Source organism: Pagrus major, chromosome 21 (assembly GCF_040436345.1).
Source record: "Pagrus major chromosome 21, Pma_NU_1.0".
Classification (NCBI taxonomy): Eukaryota; Metazoa; Chordata; class Actinopteri; order Spariformes; family Sparidae; genus Pagrus; species Pagrus major.
In genome coordinates this window covers 21,363,381-21,386,089 of record NC_133235.1, presented here as the reverse complement: position 1 = coordinate 21,386,089, position 22,709 = coordinate 21,363,381, and the positions used below count along the sequence as shown (strand labels likewise).

At 39.9% G+C, this 22,709-nt stretch overlaps 1 protein-coding gene across 1 annotated transcript; it reads right to left on the bottom strand.

Moving 5' to 3' along the window:
- Positions 1 to 895: 895 nt before the first annotated feature.
- On the bottom strand, positions 896 to 22,585 carry mylk4a (myosin light chain kinase family, member 4a). The gene is made up of 16 exons (XM_073490896.1): positions 22,460 to 22,585; positions 20,923 to 21,157; positions 7,932 to 8,069; positions 6,812 to 6,908; positions 6,123 to 6,555; positions 5,562 to 5,923; positions 4,448 to 4,553; positions 3,894 to 3,987; positions 3,432 to 3,541; positions 2,535 to 2,676; positions 2,372 to 2,442; positions 2,164 to 2,292; positions 1,929 to 2,081; positions 1,740 to 1,818; positions 1,435 to 1,489; positions 896 to 1,144 (listed from the first exon to the last, which is right to left on the bottom strand). The coding sequence occupies exons 2-15, from the start codon at positions 21,046 to 21,048 to the stop codon at positions 1,436 to 1,438; spliced, it is 2,094 nt and encodes a 697-aa protein (XP_073346997.1). The 5' UTR covers positions 21,049 to 21,157; positions 22,460 to 22,585; the 3' UTR covers positions 896 to 1,144; position 1,435.
- Between the last annotated feature and the right edge of the window lie 124 nt (positions 22,586 to 22,709).

Genomic DNA, 22,709 nt, shown 5'->3' with positions numbered 1-22,709 from the left:
TAAAACACCTTACAGATTAATGCAATCCCAAAAAACACTGCTACAAACCACCAAAACAGGTGAGTTGCCATTTGTCTGATAGTTTCAGCTTGGCTGTAACTAATGATTATATTCATTGTCAATCAATCTGCCAATTCTCTTCAAGATTAATGGATTGAATTTAGTCTATACAAAGTCCAAAAACTGTGAAAAATGCTCTTCAATTAACAGTCCAAAACCAAGAAGAAAATTCTTCATTTACTATCATAAATGCAGTAAATCCTTACATTTAAGATCCACGCTCCAGCAAATGTTTGCTTAAAAAATGACTAGAAAGATGAATCGATTATTAAAATATTTGGCGACTAATTTTCAATTGATTGACATATTGATTAATCGACCAATGGTTGTAGCTCTAGTTTCAACAGTACACTGTAAAATCTGACAAAGGAAGAATTGAGGAAACCATTTACCTCAAAATTACCAAGTCAAGCAGACTGATCATTTTAAGCTGTTAAAACTTTTTTCTTTGTACAACTTAAATTTAACAGTCTACTTTACTTGGTAAATCTGACATAATAAAGTCAACTTTTTAATTTTTTACAGTGTAACTGTATTGTAGCATTTATTGCATTTCACTGGATTGATTAATGTTATAAGATGTTCTTGTTATTTTTCTTGAACAATACAGTTATTAATTGTACATAATTTCAAGAAACAGACATTTTCATCATGAAGGTTCAGCCTAATGCATGATGGGATTTTCCACTATCAAATCCCAATTACAACCGTGAACCCAAAAAAGTTGGACACTGTGTGAAACGTACATGAAAATAGAATGCAATGATTTTCAAATCTGTTTTCAACCTGTATATAAGACAAAATATTTATGTTTAAACTGACAAACTTTCTTGTTTTTTGTAAATATACACGCAAAGTGAGAAGAACCACAGCATCCCAATTTTTTTGGAATCAGGGTTGTTTTGAATTTTTGTATACTTCTTACATTAACACGACAAAGTGGATCACATGTCAGGAAAAGGTTTGTGGGGTAGCCAGAATTTCAGCCCGTGCTTCAGGTGCGTGGACTCGAAATTAGGTCATTTACATGGACAGGAGGGTTGGTCCAAGTGGCCACAGCTGGAGCCATCGCATCACTGTAGCCCTAAAAATAAAAACACAGTGTAAAATGGTATTATTCACTCTCAGAAGGCCACAGTTAGTGTATATCTGTGACAGGCAGGGAGTGAATCTCTCGTTGCTGCTCTGCTGCCCTGCACAAAATTTGAGACATGCTGCCACCTGGTGGATATTTAAAAAAGGTTGAATGTTTGACACTCTGGTCTCTTTTTACAAAAGAGACAAAAAAAGACCAACAAAAATAACAAAAATTAGTAAATAAATAAAACAAATTAAAATGAATAAATAAAATGATGCAAGAAAAAACAAACTAACCTCAACTATCAGTCGTTGGCACACACGATGATCGCCGTGATCTGCACATAGTTTTCTGTGAAATAAAGCAAAAAATGTCAATAAATTATTCATTTAAACAAATGTAATGGACAGTGACACATAATATAGGCTACAGAGTCCTGTGAACATGATTTTATATCTGTTATCTTGGTTAATTTCTGAGGCTTCTCTACCACATTAAAAAAGGAAAAAAGAAAAATGTGTCACAAAATTAGTTAGTTAGTTCAAGATCACTAACTCAGTGTAGTTTCTCGGTTTATGTATGATGTATGCATGTATTCTACCTTTATGTTAAGGCGATGATGAAGGACTGGGTCAGATAGCCAAGGATGTCTTAAGGCCTCAGCTGCCCCCATCCTCCAACTGATGAACAAACACAAAGACACGCGGAAGTAATTTATATTTTAAAAGCCACCACAAGTTAACCTCTGTACACAGAAAGACGGTAAAAACATGGTAAAAAAGATAAATACCCTTTATTGGTGATGAGCATTCTGGAGATGAAGTCTTTGGCTTCGTCGGACGTGTCTATAAACTCGGGTTCGTCAAAGCTCCACTTGCAGGCCAAGATGTTATTCAGAGTCTCGTTGTCATCGTCACCGAGGAAGGGACAGAGACCGCTCAGACTGTCAGGAAGAGACAGACGAGAGATGGTCATTATCGTCAGTGTATGGATGTGTTTGTGCGTGTGTTTTCATGTTTACTTACAGCATGTAGGTGATGACGCCGAGGCTCCACATGTCAGTGTTGAACGACACGAAGTCGTAGTTGATGACTTCAGGAGCGAGAAACTCCGGAGTGCCAAAATTCACTCGCAGTTTCTCCCGTGGTTTATATCTATGTGGAGAATATCACTGAAGTTACATTTTGAATGATGACAGAATTAAATAAAAGAGAAGCAAATGCTGGTACTTACATCCTAGCCAGACCAAAGTCGATGATTTTGATCTTATTTGTGACTCTGTTCACACACAGAATGTTCTCCGGCTGAAAATTATAACAAAACAGTGATTCAACTTTGAGAATGTATATTCTGCCTAAAAGTATTACGACATACAGTATATGAGTTGAATTATTACCTTTAAGTCCAGGTGTAGGATGTACATTTTGTGCATGTGCTGCAGGCCCTCACAGATCTGCCTGATGAACACCACAGCGTCCAGCTCCATTAAAGTGTAGTTTTCATCAATGATCCTGTCAAACAGCTCCCCTCCACCAACACTAAGGTTAAAGACAAACGCATTTGCACAATTAACCACACTATTATTTTTTTTTTTTTATTATTGAAGTAACTCTACTTTAAAGGTCCAGTGTGTAGGATTTTAACAACACGTTCGTGTGTGAATTATGGGTGCTTCGTGTAGAGGTGTTGCAATATTGCGATATTCACGATAACCGTGATATCAAACTAAAATATTGATTTTGTGGTAATAATACATGTGGCCATGTTTGGCCTTGTGCATCTTTTGTTTATGAGCTCATGTGGCTGCTTTTTCAATAGTAATTGTGTCGTTTTTTTGTAGGCTTTTTTTAAAGTTATGGCTACAGACTCTCTCCACCTCCACACTCGTATTTTGAGGATGATGTTTTGCCAAAAGAAAGAGATAAAACACACAGTAAACAAAGTTAATGATAGATTTAATTGCTAGCTCAAATTTATAAATATATAGCGATAATATCATGATAATGACTCCATTCTGCCACAATAATCGTCTACTGAAAATCTGATATTGTGAAGCCCTAGCCTCGCATATATCCTGCGTTCGGCCCACTCTAGAGCCAGTGTTTGGTTTGTCCGTTCTGGGCTACTATAGAAACATGGTGGCAAACATGGCAGACTACGTTAAAGAGGACCAGTGATTATAAGTCCCTCAAATCCACACACTGGACCTTTTAACCACTTGCTATCAGACGTTTAATAAGCTACCTGGAAATAAATAAACATATGTGCTGAAAATATAAAAGAAGGAGCATACTATTCAAGTACAAGGATGATGTCATTCCTTGACTCATAAGCTGCATAGAGCTGGATCAGGCTGGCATGGTCCAGATTATTCATGACCTGGATCTCATTCTTCACCACCTCCTACCAAAGACACAGGCGCAGACACACAGACAGACAGATGCAGAGGCAGACAAACACACACAGAGACAAGCGGTCGCACACACACACACACAGACACACACACGGACACGATGAGAGGTGTCAGCTGTTCCCTGCTATGAGACAATGCATCTTCTCTTCTAGGTCAAATATTTCTCACCTAGGTGAGAAGTATTCCCTCTGCTTCTGTTCCAAGCGGCCTTGTCATGTACTAGTATGTACTGAAACTCGTATGTGAGCCCCTGCTTTTTATATCATGCGGTGTGGCTCTCACTGTAGCATCAAAATAGGACTAATTCGGTATCGCGACACTCAACATGAGGTGCTCGCTTACCTTTTCCTTTAGACTCCTGGATTTGATGACCTTCGCCGCCAAAGTTAGACCTGAAGAGTTTTCGACACATTTGTGCACCTGGCCAAAACGACCCCTTGAAGAGAGGGAGAGGGGGGAAAAAAAAGGTTTCTCGACATTTACGTTAAATCATTACGAAACAGGACAGGAGATTTGTGTTTCCATGACAAATCAGAAACTGATCATCCTTCAAACTGAGACGTTTTATTGTAGGACTGTGTGTGTGCTTAATCTTTTATTTCATTAAATCTGAGCTGGGCTGTGTCTCCTCTTTGAAGACTTGGATTAACACTTAGTGATTAGCTACCAGCTGGCACCAGGGATACAGTTTCACATACCACCCAGTCCTGAAGTAAAAATAACTGCCGTGACTCTGAAGTTATGAACCAGGGGTGAGGAGGAGGAGGAGGAGGAGGAAGAGAGGGAGGGGGCGTTACGCAATTAGGCCTCATGAGAATTCATGCCTTTCATCTGTGATAGATCAGCTAGTCATCGATAACTGTCTTTTTTTTATAACATAGAGATTTGGTGCTCACCCGCCCAGGACCTCCTGCCAGTTGATGGTGTAGAAGTTGATGATCTGGTTGGGCTTGGCAGAAACGATGCGGTGGTTAAAAGGAGCCGCTGGAGGAGGAGAGGTGTCTAAAGGAGGGAGGGGAACCAGAGAAAAGATATAATCCGTTTTAATAAGTTATGAGGAATGTGAGAACACAGGAGCAGCAGCTACAGTGAGGTTATTTTTTTAAACGGCTGCTATAATCAAGTTATCACATCGTGCATTAGCGCGCGATGACAAACATCCACTACAGGCACAGTTGTTGTCTAAATATTACAGAGGAGTAACAAAGCTTTAGCACAACACATATTATGGTCTGAGTGCCAGACCGCCTCGAGGGCTTTATCTTATTTCACACTATTGTACGGTACTATTGTTAGGATTCTCAGATCAACGATATATTGGCTGAAAGTGATTGTTGTTTGTTGTTGTAACCCTTTTTTAAGAATTGTAACCCAGACAGAGTAACTATGTGACCCCATGTGTGTGTTTTTTACTTTTACTTGTCATTATTATTATTATTTCTATTCAATTCTTTATCTATGTGTACAACAATTTCTGAACATATCTACTGTATATGACTGTATTTATATAGGTATATTTTTGTATGGCTTTCTGGCTGTATTCAAGTTTATTAATGGCCCAGTACTTTAAGGACATGTTGCATTGTGGGGGATGGGCAGGAACTTGACTTAACTGTCGTGATATATTTATAAAATTAAAAAAGACCTCGATCAAAATTAATGACCAAGACACAACTTGTCAGTGCTCTCTGATGAGCACACTATAACATGGTAACACTATTTCTGAGAAAGATTATTATTATTTATTATTTGTGCCTCCTACTTATCAGCTGGCATATACACCAATACAAATATATCTGCCATAAACTAATAGTAGGGTTGGGTAGGAGTGGATTAGATGTAATCAGGGTTACCTAATCAGATATAAAAAAAAGAAGTAACTATAATCCGCCTAGATTACATTTGAAACATTTGAAAAAACAACTGGGTTAAAACTGGGTAAATAACATTAAATTATTCAGGATTTCAACTTCCTACCACAAGGTGTAGTATCGCGGGTTCCTGACTCACCAATAAAGTAGCGCTCTGCATCGTCATCATCCTCCTTTTCCGCATCCTGTTCTGCATCGTTGTCCTTCCTCCCTGCCGCCACTCTTTGTTTGAGGTTTAACTGGAATTCAACTCCGTCCGCCCTAAAGACAGCCCAGCCCTCAGACTCAAGCCTCTGATCGTCCTCCTCGCTGACTTTCTTCTTTTCCGCCTCCTCCTCCTCCTCCGTTACCTCCAACACCTCCACCACCTGGCGCCTTGTGTGTTTCTCCACTACAAAGTGTTCCTCGCTCAGAAAGGACTTTGTACTTGTGCTGCTGACCTCTGACGTCTGGTCCTGCTCGGCCTCTGGAGATGGGGAGGCATCTTTGTGGTCATCACTGCTGGAATAAAATAGTTGTGTTGTTTATTATCTGTTTTTTTGTTTGTTTGTTTCAATACAGCTTGTGATTGTTTTTGTACAAACTGTAAAGGCACAAATTGATTGATCTTTGCAAAAGAAAAAACTGATTTATCCAAGAAAATGTCCTATAACACATCGATTTATTGACTAAATATTCCAGCACCTTAAACATTCACTACCTTGTAGTGGTTGGTTCTTTTTCATCTTCTTGTGCAACAGGTAACTCTGATGCTTTGGCTACTTCTTCAGAAGAAATAACCTCTTCCTTCTTTTCCTCTGCGACTGGGAGCTTTTCTTCTACTTTTTCTTTCACTACATCCCCCACATCAAGCTTGGGTTCTTTCTCTGTAACCGCTGTCTCCACTTGCTGCACCTTTTCCACAACTTTCTCCTCACTAGTCACCTCAACAACCTCATCTTTTTGGGAATCCTCGCGCAGGTAGTCGACCAAGTTGCAATCAGAGGCATCGGGCAGTTGGTCTTTAGGGGGCACTCCAGCCTCAAGATCCAGATGTCCAGGGGTGAGCTGCTGAGCTGATTTCTCTGCATTCTCCTTGTTGAGTTTCTGCACCTCTTCCAGAAGCAACGCCTGTTTCTTCACAGAGACATTTTCTACAAAAGAGAATTTGGATTTAGTCTGTCACACCTTAACAACGAAATATTCACCGTGGCTTCCCAACACATTACAATGCACAGGATTTGGCTGTTCATGTAATAGAGTAATGGAAGCTTTGTGGGCAGATTCATTCATTCATTCATCAATTTTATGTAGGCTACACATTTCTGCTGCACAAATTATTTTAAGTGGACACCAGAGTCCAAGCACTGACACATTTTTGTTGAATTAACACTATATTGATCTCGGCACCTGTGGTGTCTGGCGGCTTCATCTTCTTCTGAGTTTTCAGAACCTTAGGGCTCACACAGGGCTTATCTGTCCCATCTTTAGCTTTGTGGTCCTTCAACTGTGAAATGAAAATGAAAAATACAATGCAAAGAGAAATCTGGACAATATATCATAATTACATGTTCATATTCATATCAAATAAATTATTACAGTTAAAATGTTATATTAAAGGAGACCTATTATGCTTTTTCCCCCTTTCTTTCAGTGTGTTATATACTGTAGGTTCTTGTGCATCTCAAAGGTCTTGAAAGTCCAAAAAGCTCATAGTCCGCACCAACAGGAGACTCCTCTCTCCCACAGAAAACACTGCTCCTGAAACACCTCGTCAGTAGTCCCGCCATCAATTCTGTGACTTTGTGACATCATACTACAACACCATGTCACTAATTGGCAAAATTTTTGCCTATATTCACAATAGAAGTGAAAATAACTGCAAGTTAAGAACACGACAGAGTCGACTGGAGACACGGTGAGCGTTGCTGGCTCAGGCATGTGTGAGCTGACCAATCAGAGCAGTCTGGGTAATTGGGGGTGTGGGGTGTGTGGAGGGGGGGCTTAAAGAGACAGGAGCTAAAGCATAATATGTCTCCTTTAAAGGAATATTGTGACATGTGGAGTTTTGGTAGGTTTTTCTTCTTCACCACTCAACAAAAACTTAAAATTAAGTATTAATTAAGTGTATTTGGCTAATTTCTAGTGAAAATATCCTATTCCAATAAGTATAAGACACAGTCACAATACACATAGCATTTCAGTGAGGTTACCTTCGTAGTATTTACTGTCCAATAGTTAAAATTGTGTTGTTTTCTTTGCAAATTGGCATAGTTCTGTTGTGGCTATGTAAAAATCTCTTACTGTTAAACATTTCTCATCAGAAAAATTAGCACAATAATATTTTTAGCTTAGGGGCCATGTTGTATAAACAGTTCTTGTAATTGATTCTCATTGCAAACGTATTATATGGAGGCAACATGAGGAGCAAGACGCCAGTAATGCAAAAGCACATACAGTATACTTACGAATTATAAATAAAAAGGACAAGTACCTGTATATATACAGACTGTAAGCACAAAAAACGTACAAAGTTTCCACATTTGCGAGAGGCGAGGAAATGCTTTGGTCCATGGAGCTTTATCTTGTGAGAAGGCTGAGGAGAACTGGGCTCACATGCAGGAATTATCCCCTGATTCCCTTTACTGGCTTTATTAGAGGTAGGTTTCTAGTAGAAAGACAAGATGGCAGTGCTTAGTAGGGTTATATGACTGCACATGGAATGGATCAAATATCACATGTTAAGAAGGAATGTCACAAAGAGAGACAGGAGGTTCACGTTCAGGTTCATGTAAAACACACAACATGACGGATGAAAAATGGAACGGAAAATGGAATTAATACATGAATGAAATGACAGCGACAGGTTGATTTGATCAAGTTAGCGTCACATGTAAAACACACAGCATGACAAATCAATCACATCAATGAAATGACAGTTAAAATACTTTTAAAAAAGGCAAAAAACAGGCCACACTTCCTCTGTTTTCAGCTTACACATTAGCACATATATTGCAAGTCTCCATGCACAGACTGACGTTTCTAATGGCATGCCTTTGATTATTCATGGCAGATGGATAGACAGCAGCAGGGCAGTGAATTTATAGCTTATCACTTGTCGTACTCGGCCATGGAATGCAATGCCGACCCTGAGCGGAAAATATTACAAGTGACCATATGGCTGTTGTTCAAATTTCTCTGCTGAGGAAACTCACTAAACACTCTCTGATCGGGTTAGCATGGAAAAACCTGTCTTGAACCCAGGGGTGTCTCACATTTGTTCTCTGGATGCTGTCGTGTGGTAAACAGCGAGGGGGATATTTCGAGTGCAGTGTTTCCCCAGTGACAGCAGTTTGAAACTCTGATTGGGAGATTGGGGGAAAGTGTGGAGAGGCCTAAGTAACAGGGATTACATGTAAGATATTTCACGCCTCTGGAGGTGGAGGAAGACGGGGGTGCCACCTGACAGGTGCTCTGACGACCGCAGAAACCCCCTGAAATGTGAGTCACACGCAATCCATCAGATTGGTATTCAGTCATTAATCATTCAGATATAATAAAGCCACAAAATCATGACCAACTTTGAATTGGCTTGAATTCAATAAGTTAATTTATCTGAAGTACGATACCGAACTGTGATGTGATATGAAGTATGTGATAACCTTGTCACATTACATCACAACCACTCAGGTGAGCTTGTAGGAAAAGAGATATGGGTCTAACCTCGGGGGTTACGCAAGTGATTGGAGTGTGGTGATAAAGTGCTTTAGGGTGTCTGAAAGTGCAACGCATGCCTTCGATGCCAAGCACCACTTAGTGACCTTTATACAGGGTCATGATCTGTCAAGTGATTGTATAATGAAGACAAAAACCATCAGGTTAAATTTTAAGGTGACTTCAGTGTCACGGGAATTAAAAAGTAGGCTTTTTAAAGAGATAATGTGTAAAATGTCAAGGCAACAGTGTGTTTTATTTAATATTGTTACGACTACCTCAGGGAAAAACGTCAGACGATACGTCAGAGAGAGAAGTTTGACTGAACACAACTGTAAAACATTTCTACCTGTGTCATGGCAGGTAGGTTTTCATTAGCAATAATGGTTGATTAACAGTAATCCTATGATTCCACGCTACTTATATCTCTTGTTTGTTTTGACTGAGAGACCCCTAGTGGCAGAAATTATACATACTGTGTTTGTTGCAGCCGAACCAAAGTTGAAACTTAAGACATTTTAAACTGACAATAGACAAGTTTCTAGCTTTAATGTATAATTATGAAGTAAATGTTGATTGCACAATGTAATTGCTATAGAATAATTACACCATCGGTCCTTGAAGACTGACTGGTGAGTCCAGGCTGACAGCCTGACAAACATGTTTTCTTTTCCTCTGTTGTTGGTAGTCGCCACTATGAGGAAAAGCAAAACAACCTGGTCGTCTTTACGACAGCGCGCCAACAATATTACCACTTGGAAACAGGAGGGGGGAAGTTTTCTGTTTCGTTTTTAGGTAAGTAATTAATGTATATTTTGCATCCTGACATACAGGGTGCAAAGCACAGTGGAGCTACAGAAACCCCTCTGAGATTATATTTACATATATATATTTTTACTCTTCTGAACTCGTACCAGCAATTCCTGAAACTCAGCATGCCGTGTTATATACAGACGTTTACTGGAACCTCTAAATCAAACGTACTGTGACAGCATTATCAGCAGGACCACCAGTAAAGTTTTATGAAGAGCTATTTTGCGCTGCAGGAAGTTAAGTAATTTACAAAGAATCACATGGCAGAGACTGTAGGCAGCATCCACTGTTACCCATTATACAGCAGAGGGGTAACTACTGGAAACAAACCTGTCCTAACTGGCCCAAACTTGAATTGGACAATTGAGACTAACGTAACAGATACAGAGTAGTGATGTGTCTTGAGTGAGTCACTGAGAGAAACAAACTGCTGAGGAAAGAAGGGGAGGAAGACTGACTCATCACAATTTGTCGACACCTGACTCCTGATGAGCTGAAGGGGTTAAACCCCTTTTAGACCACAAACACGACAGCCCCCCGATCCAAAAACAGCATTTCTAAACCAGGCCACTTGCATTTCACCCCTGGCCTCACACAGGCCCTCTCGTGCCCCGCCGGGGGGGTCCCAGTGTGGGCCTCATGCCAAGGAGGCCATGTTGCACTTAGCATTAATAGAGATCCAACATGTGTATATGTGAGTTAAAATTTGGGTTTTATATAAGCTGCAAGTGATATATTGATTATGCAGTAACTTACATATCACTATATAATTAGCGTTCTTAATTACTTTACCTTCAATCAGCAGTTGGCAGGCGTAAATCCCAGACACCACTTATTACCCCAGCACATTATATGGGGGAATTTAAAACACTAGCCAAGCCACATTCGTAGGCAAGGGAACTGCTGGAGTGGTCATCTTTGTTGCTATGATCATTTTCACATGTTCTGCCAAGACCAACAAGATCTTTGTAAGATCTCAGAAATCAGAGTCAGCATTTTGCAACACTGGGAAGAACATGATTAGATGTCCAGACTGATGGATAGACTGTGATACCTGGAATCTGGACTGGCAAAATACTAAACCCTTGGGATCGACCGGTATGTTTTTTTCAGGGCGGATAGTAGTGTATTTTTAAATGAATTTGATTTATAAGCAATCAAACAAAAAATGTAATCAGAAAAATGCTGAATATCTGATCCAATAAATGGCCAGGGCAATAATTGGTGTATTATTACTAAAACCAAATCAATATTAACAATAACCAAATTTGGATTATACTTCCAAAAACTGAGGTAAAGATATTTTTGAGTTTCAGCATCTTCGTCTCACCTTGTCGAGCTTCTTGCTTATTGTGTCTGCAGATGATTTCCTCTTAACGGCTTGCTTGCCTCTATTGTCTTTGTGTTTGGAGCCCTTCCGAGCCGCGTGGCCTTTGAACATCAGCTCGATGACCCTGGAACTCTTCACCGTCTCCCCAATGAAGCTGATGACTTGCTGCATGCTGAGGACCAGTTTCTCCATCCCCTCGAGCTTCTGAGCCTGCTGCTCAGACCGCTGGTTCACCACCGACATTATGGTGCTCATCTCCCGGCATATCTCCCTCACCTCCCGCCCCACGACCTGGGTCTGGTTCATCATCCTGGGTGGAAGATGGATCTCCTCCTTGTCAACCTTCAGATTCTCCATATCCTTTTCGATGTCGTCAATGTCATGAGACATCCCGTCTAGCCTGTAGAGGACCTTTTCTTGAATGTTGATGAGTTTGTCCATCTTGCTGCTGAGAGTCTCTATCCGATTTTGGATGAGGTCAAAGTTTGCGCCATTCGTATCTCCTACTGTGTTCTTTACCGAGGAACTCATGGCTTCCAGTGATATAAAAATCACGTTAGGACACCAACTTGAGACAAAAATCGGACAGAAAACGTCTGAGAAACAGACAAAAAGACTTTTTCAAAAATCGTAGCCAGCTCTACCCTTCAGTGCTCCCCGTTGGTGTGCAAACTAATGAAGATACAAAAAGTGGAACAATGGAAAAGAAGTGATTCAGGATTGAAAATCTCCAATCACCAGCAATGTAGGTGATGTTTTTAAACCTCTACAACTGGAACTGAGCTTGTTTCTTCTCACACATTACCCCCCGTGCCTGCTGCTCTCCACACTAGAAATAGTATTAAGAATGGAGTGAGCCGGTGTCCCTAAATGTAAATGGACGGCCCACGTCAGCAGGGGTCAAGTGTTTGGGGAGGGGGCTTGGCACGCTTTGGAGCTATGAGACATTTGAGAGCCTTTAAGTGTTAAGCCCAACACCGTCACTCGCCTGCTAGGTGTCAAAATGGTCACTGTACACAGAACCTCTCCAGTGTGTAAGTGTGTCAGTGCTCATTCATTTGTGCAGTTTTTCCTATTCAAATGACAATGCCATTAACTCGTTGTAACAGATGGACACGTCTGGTCCACATTCTTGGGTGGACTGCACAGGAGTCCAAAAAAGGAGAAGCAGCTCACAGGTGGGTTTATTTTGTTTTTCAAAGTCAAAGGACTACTGCTGTACGTGTGTTTGTCTGTGTACAGTTGCGAATGAGAACCATGTTGCAATGCAAATTCCCTCTTGATCTCTTGGATATCTGTAAGTTACTTGCACCTAGTGTCACGGGAAAGAGTAAGCCTGTGGTTCCTAGCCAAAAGGGACCTACAGGAAGATGTTTAGCCCTTCTGCTGAAAGGAGAGAAGGTTGACACGGATGATTTATATGATGCCTAGTCACTGACTAAACATCCACTGATAACCTCCCTTAAGAGAGTAAGGGATCAATTTCAACTTAGTTCTTGTAATATGACCAGAATTTATGTTCCCTGTATATCAAACTATGCATGATTTATTCATGTGTCATGTGTCAACTCACAAGGTATTAAAAGATATCAAATTAACCAAACACTGAACTACAAGCTATTTCCTGACAATGCTGTCTTCACAAACTTTGAAAACTCAATTTGTCCCCATTCATTCATGGATGACGGAGCTTAGGAGGAATCCAGCTTTGCTCAAGCCACCATGAAACACTTTTGACAACACAGGCTGCAAACTGAGCCACGGTGACCCCAGCCAAACTCGCCTCACTCGGATGACTCAAGCCAAAATCCGGGCTCACGGGTGCAGCAGCCAAGAAGGGATGTGAACCTGGCAGATAAAGTGGAGCTGAGCGGGGAAAGGTGAGGGAAGGGAAGGATTTCACCTGTCAGATCACGACAAGTCACCGCATGAGCTTGCACATTACATCTCTCCCTCGCTTGCGCAAGATAACCACAGCGGAAAGAACAAGTGACTCTGACGGGGTCGAAACAGATGGGAGCGAAACCAACCATCAATCAGTCGGGGAGAGACAGGGACGCTCACACCTGTCCTTGGATGCCAACAGATGACAGACAGCATAGGTCATCTGCAGCATGTTGTGTCAATTTGAGGGGCGCAGACAGTCAACTTTCTTATGCAGCCGTGTGCATGGAACAGAGATTTGTGTCCACACACGCGGCAAATAGAATGTGAAGTATGTTAGGAAAACATCAAGAAAGTATTGCTGTTTATAACAGTTTTTTTGCTGCACATTAAAGGTTAGCACACACGACTACGACGGCACTATCTCATTGTATCGTGTGTCGGTTAAAGGTAGGGGGGCACAAGGTAGGGGGGTTATCAAACCCTGAAGGAGATATAAACAGACCCTTGGCCTCTCAGGCTTATGACACAAAGCAAATATCGAGTGTATATCACTTTACAGTGAAACTAACGCCAAAGAAAGTAACAGCATCATGATCGCTGCTCCACGTCTTCTCTCGCCTTCGTTGCCAAGCGCAAGTATGCGCGCTGGCAGCTGGGAAAATCACTGCCCTGTCTACTGGTGCACGATTAAAATGTTGTTTAGTTAATGTGACAGCAAAATTATCAGGATGTCTGGAGGCATTTTCAACTGCATGAATGTCCAGAAAGTAAATAATAAACAAATAATTTCATGTTTGTGTGAATGTGTGTGTCCTGGCTGACCTTGTAGTTTGAACACCGTCTGACTTACAGACATTAAGAGTGGAACATTTTAAAGGTAAATTGATATTCAGCCGAGGGCTTAGCCCCTTTAAATAGTAAAACTTCAAACTTTTAAGGTCACCATGCTATGTACATAGAACTGTCTGATTTATATTCCACATGCTAAAGGTGCTAGATGTAAGAATCAAAGTTTAAAAACATTCAAAAATCAACTAAAGTTGTCAAAAAATGTGAAGAAATAAGAGATTGGACACCATGTCACAAAAGCCTCTGTATTGTGTTGCAGTGGTATCTACTGAAGTAAGCATGCTAACCACTACCGCCAGCCCGTCCTTTCTCATAACACCACTCAGAGCTCCCGGTCCAGACCACTAGCTGCACGGCTAACTGAGCTAATTGTTGGTAGCAGTTAGCAGTTAATCTGGGACAAATAATTATTTTTAGATTAACTGCCAATTATTTATTAATCTTGATGAATTGCTTTGTCTATGTAATGTCAAAATGTAGTGGGGAAAAAACACTCATCACAAGATATTCATTCTACAATGACAGACAGAAAAAAGGGGCAACATTTGAGGTGCAGGCACAAGATAATATTGGACATTTGCGCTGCACCTGATTTTAACTTGCATTATTACGACAACATTCAATACCAAGACAAGGTTATGGCCAAATACATGGAATCCTTTGGCACATTTTTTGCATGCAAACAACTGTTGAGCCAGGTGGTATTGCTTTATATCACCTCCTGTGAGTCATAAAATGCACTTAAATGCATACATGGTTTAAGTTTAGATGATATCTTATTTTCCTGAACAATCAGTACTTGTGGGAGGTTATACGATTGAATAATGTGACTTACATGGCCTTCCTTTATTAGGCTATTTGTCTGGCGACGGGACAAGGTGAACTGATAAAAATGGAGCGACGCCTCCCTAACGGAGAACACAATGTCCTGGGAGGCACTGAGGCTGTGTGCTGTGGCTACTGTCCAGTCACCTCTCCTAGTCTCCACACAAACACACACACACACACACACACACACAGAGCCTGCCAGCTCTGGCTACACTTTCTCTCGGAAACTTGTGGGCTTAAATGTGTGTGGCAGCCGTGAAACTTAACTCCTTGTACTAATGTCTAAGACATCTCTTCTGTTCTTTCCCCATCATCTCATGTTTGCTCTTGGCATGTAAACACATTTTGCTCCCACACTTTGAGAGACCTTTGGTTTATATAAGGTCATTAAAAGCTACATTATGCTGATTAAATTAATTGAGTCCTTGTATATATATGCACAGTGTTTGCTTTTTAAAATGTTATATATGTACATGTCACATCCAAAAGAGACTGCAGAGGATATGCACTGATGCCTTTTGGAATCGGGCTTCATTATGTGAAACTGGCTGTGTCTGGTCCAATTAGTCTCTGACTGAGTTTCTACTTTGAACAGCAGGTGGAATCCGTGCAAAGGATGAACAACTCAACTGGAGCTCAAATGTCAGATCTGAAGTGAAACTCCACTCCAAAATCTTTTGAGCTTCAAACACCCAACTCATTAGCTACAAAATCAAAAGGTAAAAAGCATCTGTTAGAGATAAGTCTTCCTCACCAGAGGAAGAGCGGGAGACGGACACTACAATGTTTGCAAACAAAGATATGCATCTGCTCTCGAGCTAGAGAGCTAGACTTGAGCCAAATTAAGAAACACATGTACAACAGAGCAGTTAGGCCTGCAATCAGGATTATCTTCATAAATGCATGCTATTTTAATAAATATCATATTGTGATTATTTTGACAATTGCGATATGATTCATGATTGAAAATACTATATTAAAATCATGATGAAGTGGCATTTGTTGGGGACTGTACCAAAAAATATATGTTTTCTTACATGAGGAGAACAAGATTTTCAGGCCGGGGGTCTCCAGAGCACTACAATACTTCGTTATTATGCTTCATCAAAAAATTGCAGATTCTGCGATCTGGATATTGCCCCCCATCACTTGTTTCTTTTATGTAACTTCAGTGAGAGGGTAGGATCACAGCGTTACATACATGTTTACTTCAACAATGACATTGTTATGTCATGAGTTTTGTTTGTAGTCCGCGCCTACATTACGTCTGACAAATTTTTACAGACCTGAGATCTGTATTCACGACAGTGGTGCTGCACTCTGTGCCAATTTCCGCATAGTGTTGCTTTAAAATGCTTTGAAAAACAGTAAGAGAGTGCCTCTCCCAATAATTTCAAAGTACAGTAGTACTTTTATTTCTATCCAGTACAAATAATCTCACTTGTATTTGAGAAAAACTCTGAGTCAAGTACAGTGCCTCTACTTAAGGAAGGTATTCCAAGATGCACTATTATTATCAGTATGGAAATGTAAGGAGCGCTTTACATTCAGGATGTCATAAAGGGTATTAAAGGTTAGTGTCAGAATGCAAAGAAAGCTTAGTCACATACTGGTGGATCTACTACAGTAAATGTCAGTGTGTATCTCCAAAATGCCAAGAGAGGAATGGAAACACGAGAGGGCGGGCGCTTCGGGTTGTCTCTGAGGGAAACTGTCATGGCATTAAGGATAACGACAGCATGTGTGTTTATTTATAAAGATGTGCACTGCATATGTATATATATGTGTGTGTTTTTATCGATGTTGTGTTGTTTTTATCTTGATGTTTGTGTTGTTTTTGTTTTTGTATTATGTGTACTATTTTATCTTGCTCTGTAAATTGGTAAAAGTGCTTTACAAATAAAGTTCATCATTAATATAAATGTATCAGTATAAATAAGTGTTCTATGATGTGAAAGAGGGAAAGTGAGACTGAGCCATATCTAGTGGTTAACTGTAAACAGATATATTCTGCAGTAAATATCAGGCAAACAGAAATAACAGTGAGCATCAAATATTAAAGTGTAATCGAATACTAAGTATTATTCAGCAGAGAAGCTCTCCTGCGCTGACCTGTAAAGGCTTCAGGTCGGTTGCTTTTCCCACGTCACCATCAGGGCAAAGTGGAAATTTTGAATCACTAGATGGCAGCAAGAGCAGGATTTCCAAGCAGTGCTTCACCACCTTGAGACAGTGCAGTGTGCCCATCAGGCTCCACCACTAGAGCTCACTGTACCTCTGTGCTCATAAACACCAACAAGCCCCTCTCATGTTTTATCCTTCCTGCTGCTATCCATAACATTGCAAAGCATATATGCATCATAATTACCCATCTCGCCTTTCATTCATGACATTGCCGCTGAAAGGATTACCCACCATATGTTGAGTAGACTAATTCAATTAAACGTGGCATTTAGCCGGAGAATAACATAGGAAAAGCGAGTGCAGCAGTAAGCACTTAATTGCCCAGATGGTGCACAAATAAATGCTTTGCAGACAACAAAACTTTAGAGTTAGTGCAAAACAGAAATATAAGTGGATGTACAAGCGGACAAGGAGTAGAATAAAATATGTACAAAGTCATATAAGCATTAAATAAAAATATCCACTCATTATATGTTTAAGTATGATATAAAATGTAAAAGTAAAGAATGGACTAATAGAGGCTACAAATAAACACACAAGACAGAGCATCTGTGGTGCATGCTTGTTTGTCGAGGTTAAAGTAATCATAACACTATAATTAAAGAGGAAGCCCACTTTCATCATGTCCCTCTCATAAGAAGTGGCTGAGAGTCGACCCTACATGAAATCTGATGCCATACAACACAACAGCACCATGCCTCTGCTCCCTGCTGGCAACTCATGCGTTACCCACAGAATTCTGGGTCTTTTCTTGGATCAGTATTTAAGGCTTACTGTGAAAACTAAGAATAACATAAATAAGAAGAAACAGAACAAATAAAGTGGGAGCAAGAGCATTGCTGTCTCCAGTGTCCATTACTGCAACTCACTGATTTTGCTTCTCTGAGCATAAACCAAGAGGTGAAAACAGTGTAAATGATGTGCAGTACAATAAAGAAAGGGAGAAATAAAACAATGTGTCACTAAACGCTTTGTGTAATGACTATTTGTCCAGCCTAATTGAAAATTCCTGTGAGGATAGTGAGATTATCAAGTATGGGAGGTTATTAAATGATGGAGGTGCACCAGCTGCTGCTGCCATCACCTCTGAAGACAGTCTAAAAATGTCAACAGGATCTATGATATTGGTTACTGATCAGCGTTTTAGAGGCCACCACTAAGCAATCACACAACCATTCATCATTGTCTCAGAAAATGAGCAAACTGAGCTAAAAAATTAAATCCAAAAATGATCCTGTCAAACATAAGTCACAATATTTTCCAGACAATCATTAATATTCTTAAAACTTTTAAATGAAAAACAAAAATTGCACTTAAACATACTGGAGTCACTCTAACCTTACATTTAGTTAGAAAACAAATATTTTAATTGCGTCACATTCCTTTTTTTCCGTGAAAAACAATCAATCAAAAGCTCTTAAATGAGCAATCATAAATCATAAGTTTTACTTGCACAAAAAAAAAATAAATATCTCCTTTGGGGGGAGACAATGTGCAAGTCATGTCTTCAGCATTGGTGCGATTTAAAACAAATCAGGAAATCAGTATAAACCTGTATGTCAGCAAGCTAGACAGCTTTTTCAAATCATTCGTGTGAGGATATTCACCATTATCTCAACTCACGATTCTGTGATTCTTGCTTCTAACCTTTACTTTATCTCGTTTGAGAGACGCACTGGCTCCACGATAGAGCAAACTCCATATTCTTCCATCAATTACAACATGACTTAGATAAGCATGCTTCCATAGAGTATTCCATCACGGGTTAAATAGTCACAGATCTGGAAGTCCTTCAGAACTGGCAACACAATACACGTACTGTTGAGTTATGATCTCCTCGATCAAGCTTCATTAAATACTTCAACGTAAAGGCATCACTGCTCCTGAACCGCCTTTCTCACCTGGGTTAGTTGGATGGACGAACATTCATCAACAATCCCATTAATAAGTTATTCATGATCAACTTAATGTGGGTAACTTGCATATTTAAAACAATTATATGTTAACATGACCCAAAGATGTTTTCCGCTTAAAACGTTGGTAGAGGTGGCCTCCTAAAGACAGCCCTTTCAACTGACTTGAAAAATTCGAATTAAAATTATCTTTGGCTTCTCTGGCACAAAGACAAACAACATAACTTCAATATGAAAGATAGTTTTGGGGAATTCTTGATCCATACAATGTATTAGAAAGTAATAGCCTTACGAAATCGCCAACTACCATTGTGACAAAGTTAGTCTTCTAGTTATGTTTCTTTTAGAAAACAAATATGCATCAGTGTTCCTCAGCTGATGTTTAAGTATTATAAAGTGAAACAGCCTTGTATATACCTGAATGGCAGGTGCAGTAGATGCTCGGTGCCTCCTCCTGTAGCAGAGTAAATCACACAGCCTGTGCCAGAGGTAGGAGGCAACCAGACACATGCTGTTTACTAGCCAAATGTCCCAGCCTGTGACAAACTTCTCCATGGCTTTAACTCTACTCTTCATGCGTCTCCTATAGCTTCTCTTTTCCTATCTTTAACTACAAAGGACCTCTCGGAGCTTAGGAAGAAGAGTCTCAAGTGGTGAGTCAGAGGAGATGACAGTTCCTTCCCGGGGTACGGACCGCCCTAAACATTAATGCTACACTATCCTCCACAGGCTCTGTTAATTCAGTAAACCCCCCCTACTCCCATCAGCACTTAGAGCCAAAGGACGGGCAGTTTGTCCTCATGACAAAAGAGTGACAGGTGCCAGCAAAGGGTGTCTGTGATACGAGCTCTCTCTCTCTTTATCTAATCTGTCCATCGTCACCAGAGAGTAGCACTTTTATTCTCTTTCTTCTGAATAAATTATAACAAACAGTCAAGGGAAAGCATAATTACTCTTCAACTAAGTACTGGCAATGAAAAATGAGAGAATTTTGACAGGGGATTTAGTCCTCCTGTCAACACGGACTCTTGGATGTGGTCTAAATAAATAGCCTGTGCTATTGGATTACTGCTCCAAATGTCACACTGACTATCACATGGGTGCTTACACTCAATGTACTCAACAGAGGCGATTTTGTATTAACTTATACAGTTTGAACCCTAAATTATAGCATGTTGTGTCAATACAAATAGAACCACGTCAATAAATTCCAACCCAAATTAAGGATTAATGCATAGATTATTTCATAAATGAGGGATGGTGTCTCTATGGACTTTCTAACTAAACCATATAATCCATAAATGTGCAACAATGGCACTTTGGGTGTGAAAGAAACATGGCCACAAAGCCAAGAACGCGTCATCTGGCTGACAGTGGCCAATCACAGCTATGTACAGCATGTCTGGAAATCTCCCCGGGCCTCTCCTGGCTTCACCAGCAGCTCTGCCAAATACAATAATGAGCTCACTTCTGGATGGGAGCTGTGGTCTCACTGCTCAAATGAATGTCTTGGCTGCCGTAGAGAAAAAAAAAAGCAAAACCGGACTTTGATTACTCACAATGTCTCAGTTTGCTTTATAGTAGGCTACTTAAGTTACAACTGCAACATAATTGAATCCCAGACTACATGCTTTACACTATTTTTGGCACTACCACTTGGCTGGATACCATAAATAAAAAGCTATAAATTGCATTTAACCTTTGACACTAATGTGATGTTCTGAGTGGACGATCAGGTTAATATCATGTTGTTTGTTTTTGATAGTCAAGGTAAAATCTTGTTACACAATTGCAAAAAAAAAAACCTGTCAAAGCTGTCTCAAATTATCGTTTTTTTACTAAAGAAAGCAGCAGCAGTGTAGTTTCTTCTGAAAGGTAATTGTTACGGCATTCCTGTTATTTAAAAATGTGACTTTTACCACCCTCTGCTGGTGCTCCCGCAGACTCAAAAGACTGATTTAAAAAAACAAAATATAGATTTCATGAGCTGCACACATAGATACCTCTGGTTCAAACTTCATCTCCCAGAAGCAACGCATGGTTCTCACATTCTCCAAGTAGGGGAATAAGGCCAGCTTGGTCATGTTTCGGCTGTTGGCACACTGATGCACTGACTTCAGCTTGGCCATTCTCCCTGAGGGGGACACTTGGCTGCCAGCCCTTTCCTTCTGAGTGCTATCTCCGTCTTCCTGGCCTTGTTGACCTCTCTGGTGTGTTTCTGTTGACTGGGTCTTTTATCTGAGAGAAAGACAGAGAAAGGCTGTAGTAAAGTAACAAATGGCAGTATAAATTTAGTTCAGTTTTGTGTTTAAAAACACTTCAAAGTGCTATAATATTGTATGTTTGTAGCCTCTGTATTATGGAGAACATTGAGGGTCTGGCATGGTCATTAAGTGACGCTAACAGACATTTAGTCATAGACCCTTGGCGTTAAAATAAAGCAAGGGGCTGTATGCTTTGGTAATTTTATATTTAATTATTCATTTTTGAAGTCATGTAAATCCTGTTTTGGTCAATTACCTAGGACGAACTTAACCTTCTTGTCTATCACCCTATTTCCTCTTAATGTCAGTGCAATATGTACAGTATTTTATGCCATAATTTTACCTTCTTCCAGATTTTTTTGTGTGGAAAATTTATTTAAAATGTTAATGTAGGAATTTGCAACATATAAACACAAAACTGGCAAAATTAATGTCTCAAAACTAGATTTTGCCGCAGGGCCATACTCAGGAGAGGACTTAAGTAGGTAATAAAGGAGCACCCACAATAAGGATCTTACCATTTCAATCAATAGGCCTATTGCAATACAGAATTAAAAATAGATTAATGTTGGCAAGAATCAGCCAACACAAAGTAAACCACAAGCCTTGGGGGCTCCTAAAGTTTTGGGGCCCTGGCTGGGACAGTTACCAACTTTGCCCATCAGAATCCATCCATGGTAATGAGATAAGATCAGATAAGATAAAATAAGACTTTATTAATGCCTCCCTGGGGAAATTCATTTGTTACAGTGGCTTACAGCAGTGTTTGATTGATAGATAAATAAAGAAATTGAAACAGGACAAACGCCAGACAGAATAGAAATATACAAAAAAATAATGGAGAGACAAAATAAAATACTATTGTTGATAAAAAAAAAATAAAAATAAAATAAAGACTTTACACTTACTATACAATTGACCAAGAGGGACAATTACAGTATAGGCTACTAAAAAAAGTACATAAGAATAAATATAATGGCCCAGAGACATTAGATTGCACAGGAAGCAAACAGGAATTGCACAAGATAGTTGCACAGTGCAAATATGGGAGATGTACTGTATGCATACATATACTTTATGCACATATGTACAATAAAAAAAAAATCTATTATCGAATTTTAATGTAGTCTCGTCGTTTCCTCCATACTGCAGAGTAACTGTTTACAGACTTGATGCATTCACGTACTATAAGGCAAACACATTCCCTTTGACTCCCGTTCAAGTTTGGATAATACTTTTAGAGTCACACTTCATTTGTAAATTAAGCCAAACTTACCATCCCAACAGTTTGCCCAAAAACAAACCAAATCATATTTCAGAGTATCCATCCGTATGTAGCCTTGTGTTTGCCCTGAAAACCAGAGCTGGACCACAAATGTCCTGATGTCGGACCGTCCCATCAGCACCTGAACGCACACAGACGGTGACATGACAGGAAGTCCACTAAAAAGCTTTAATTAATTTATATAATCTTCGACTAAACGTAATAACCAGCTAGTAAAACAGGAAAGAGGTACCTTGGCGAA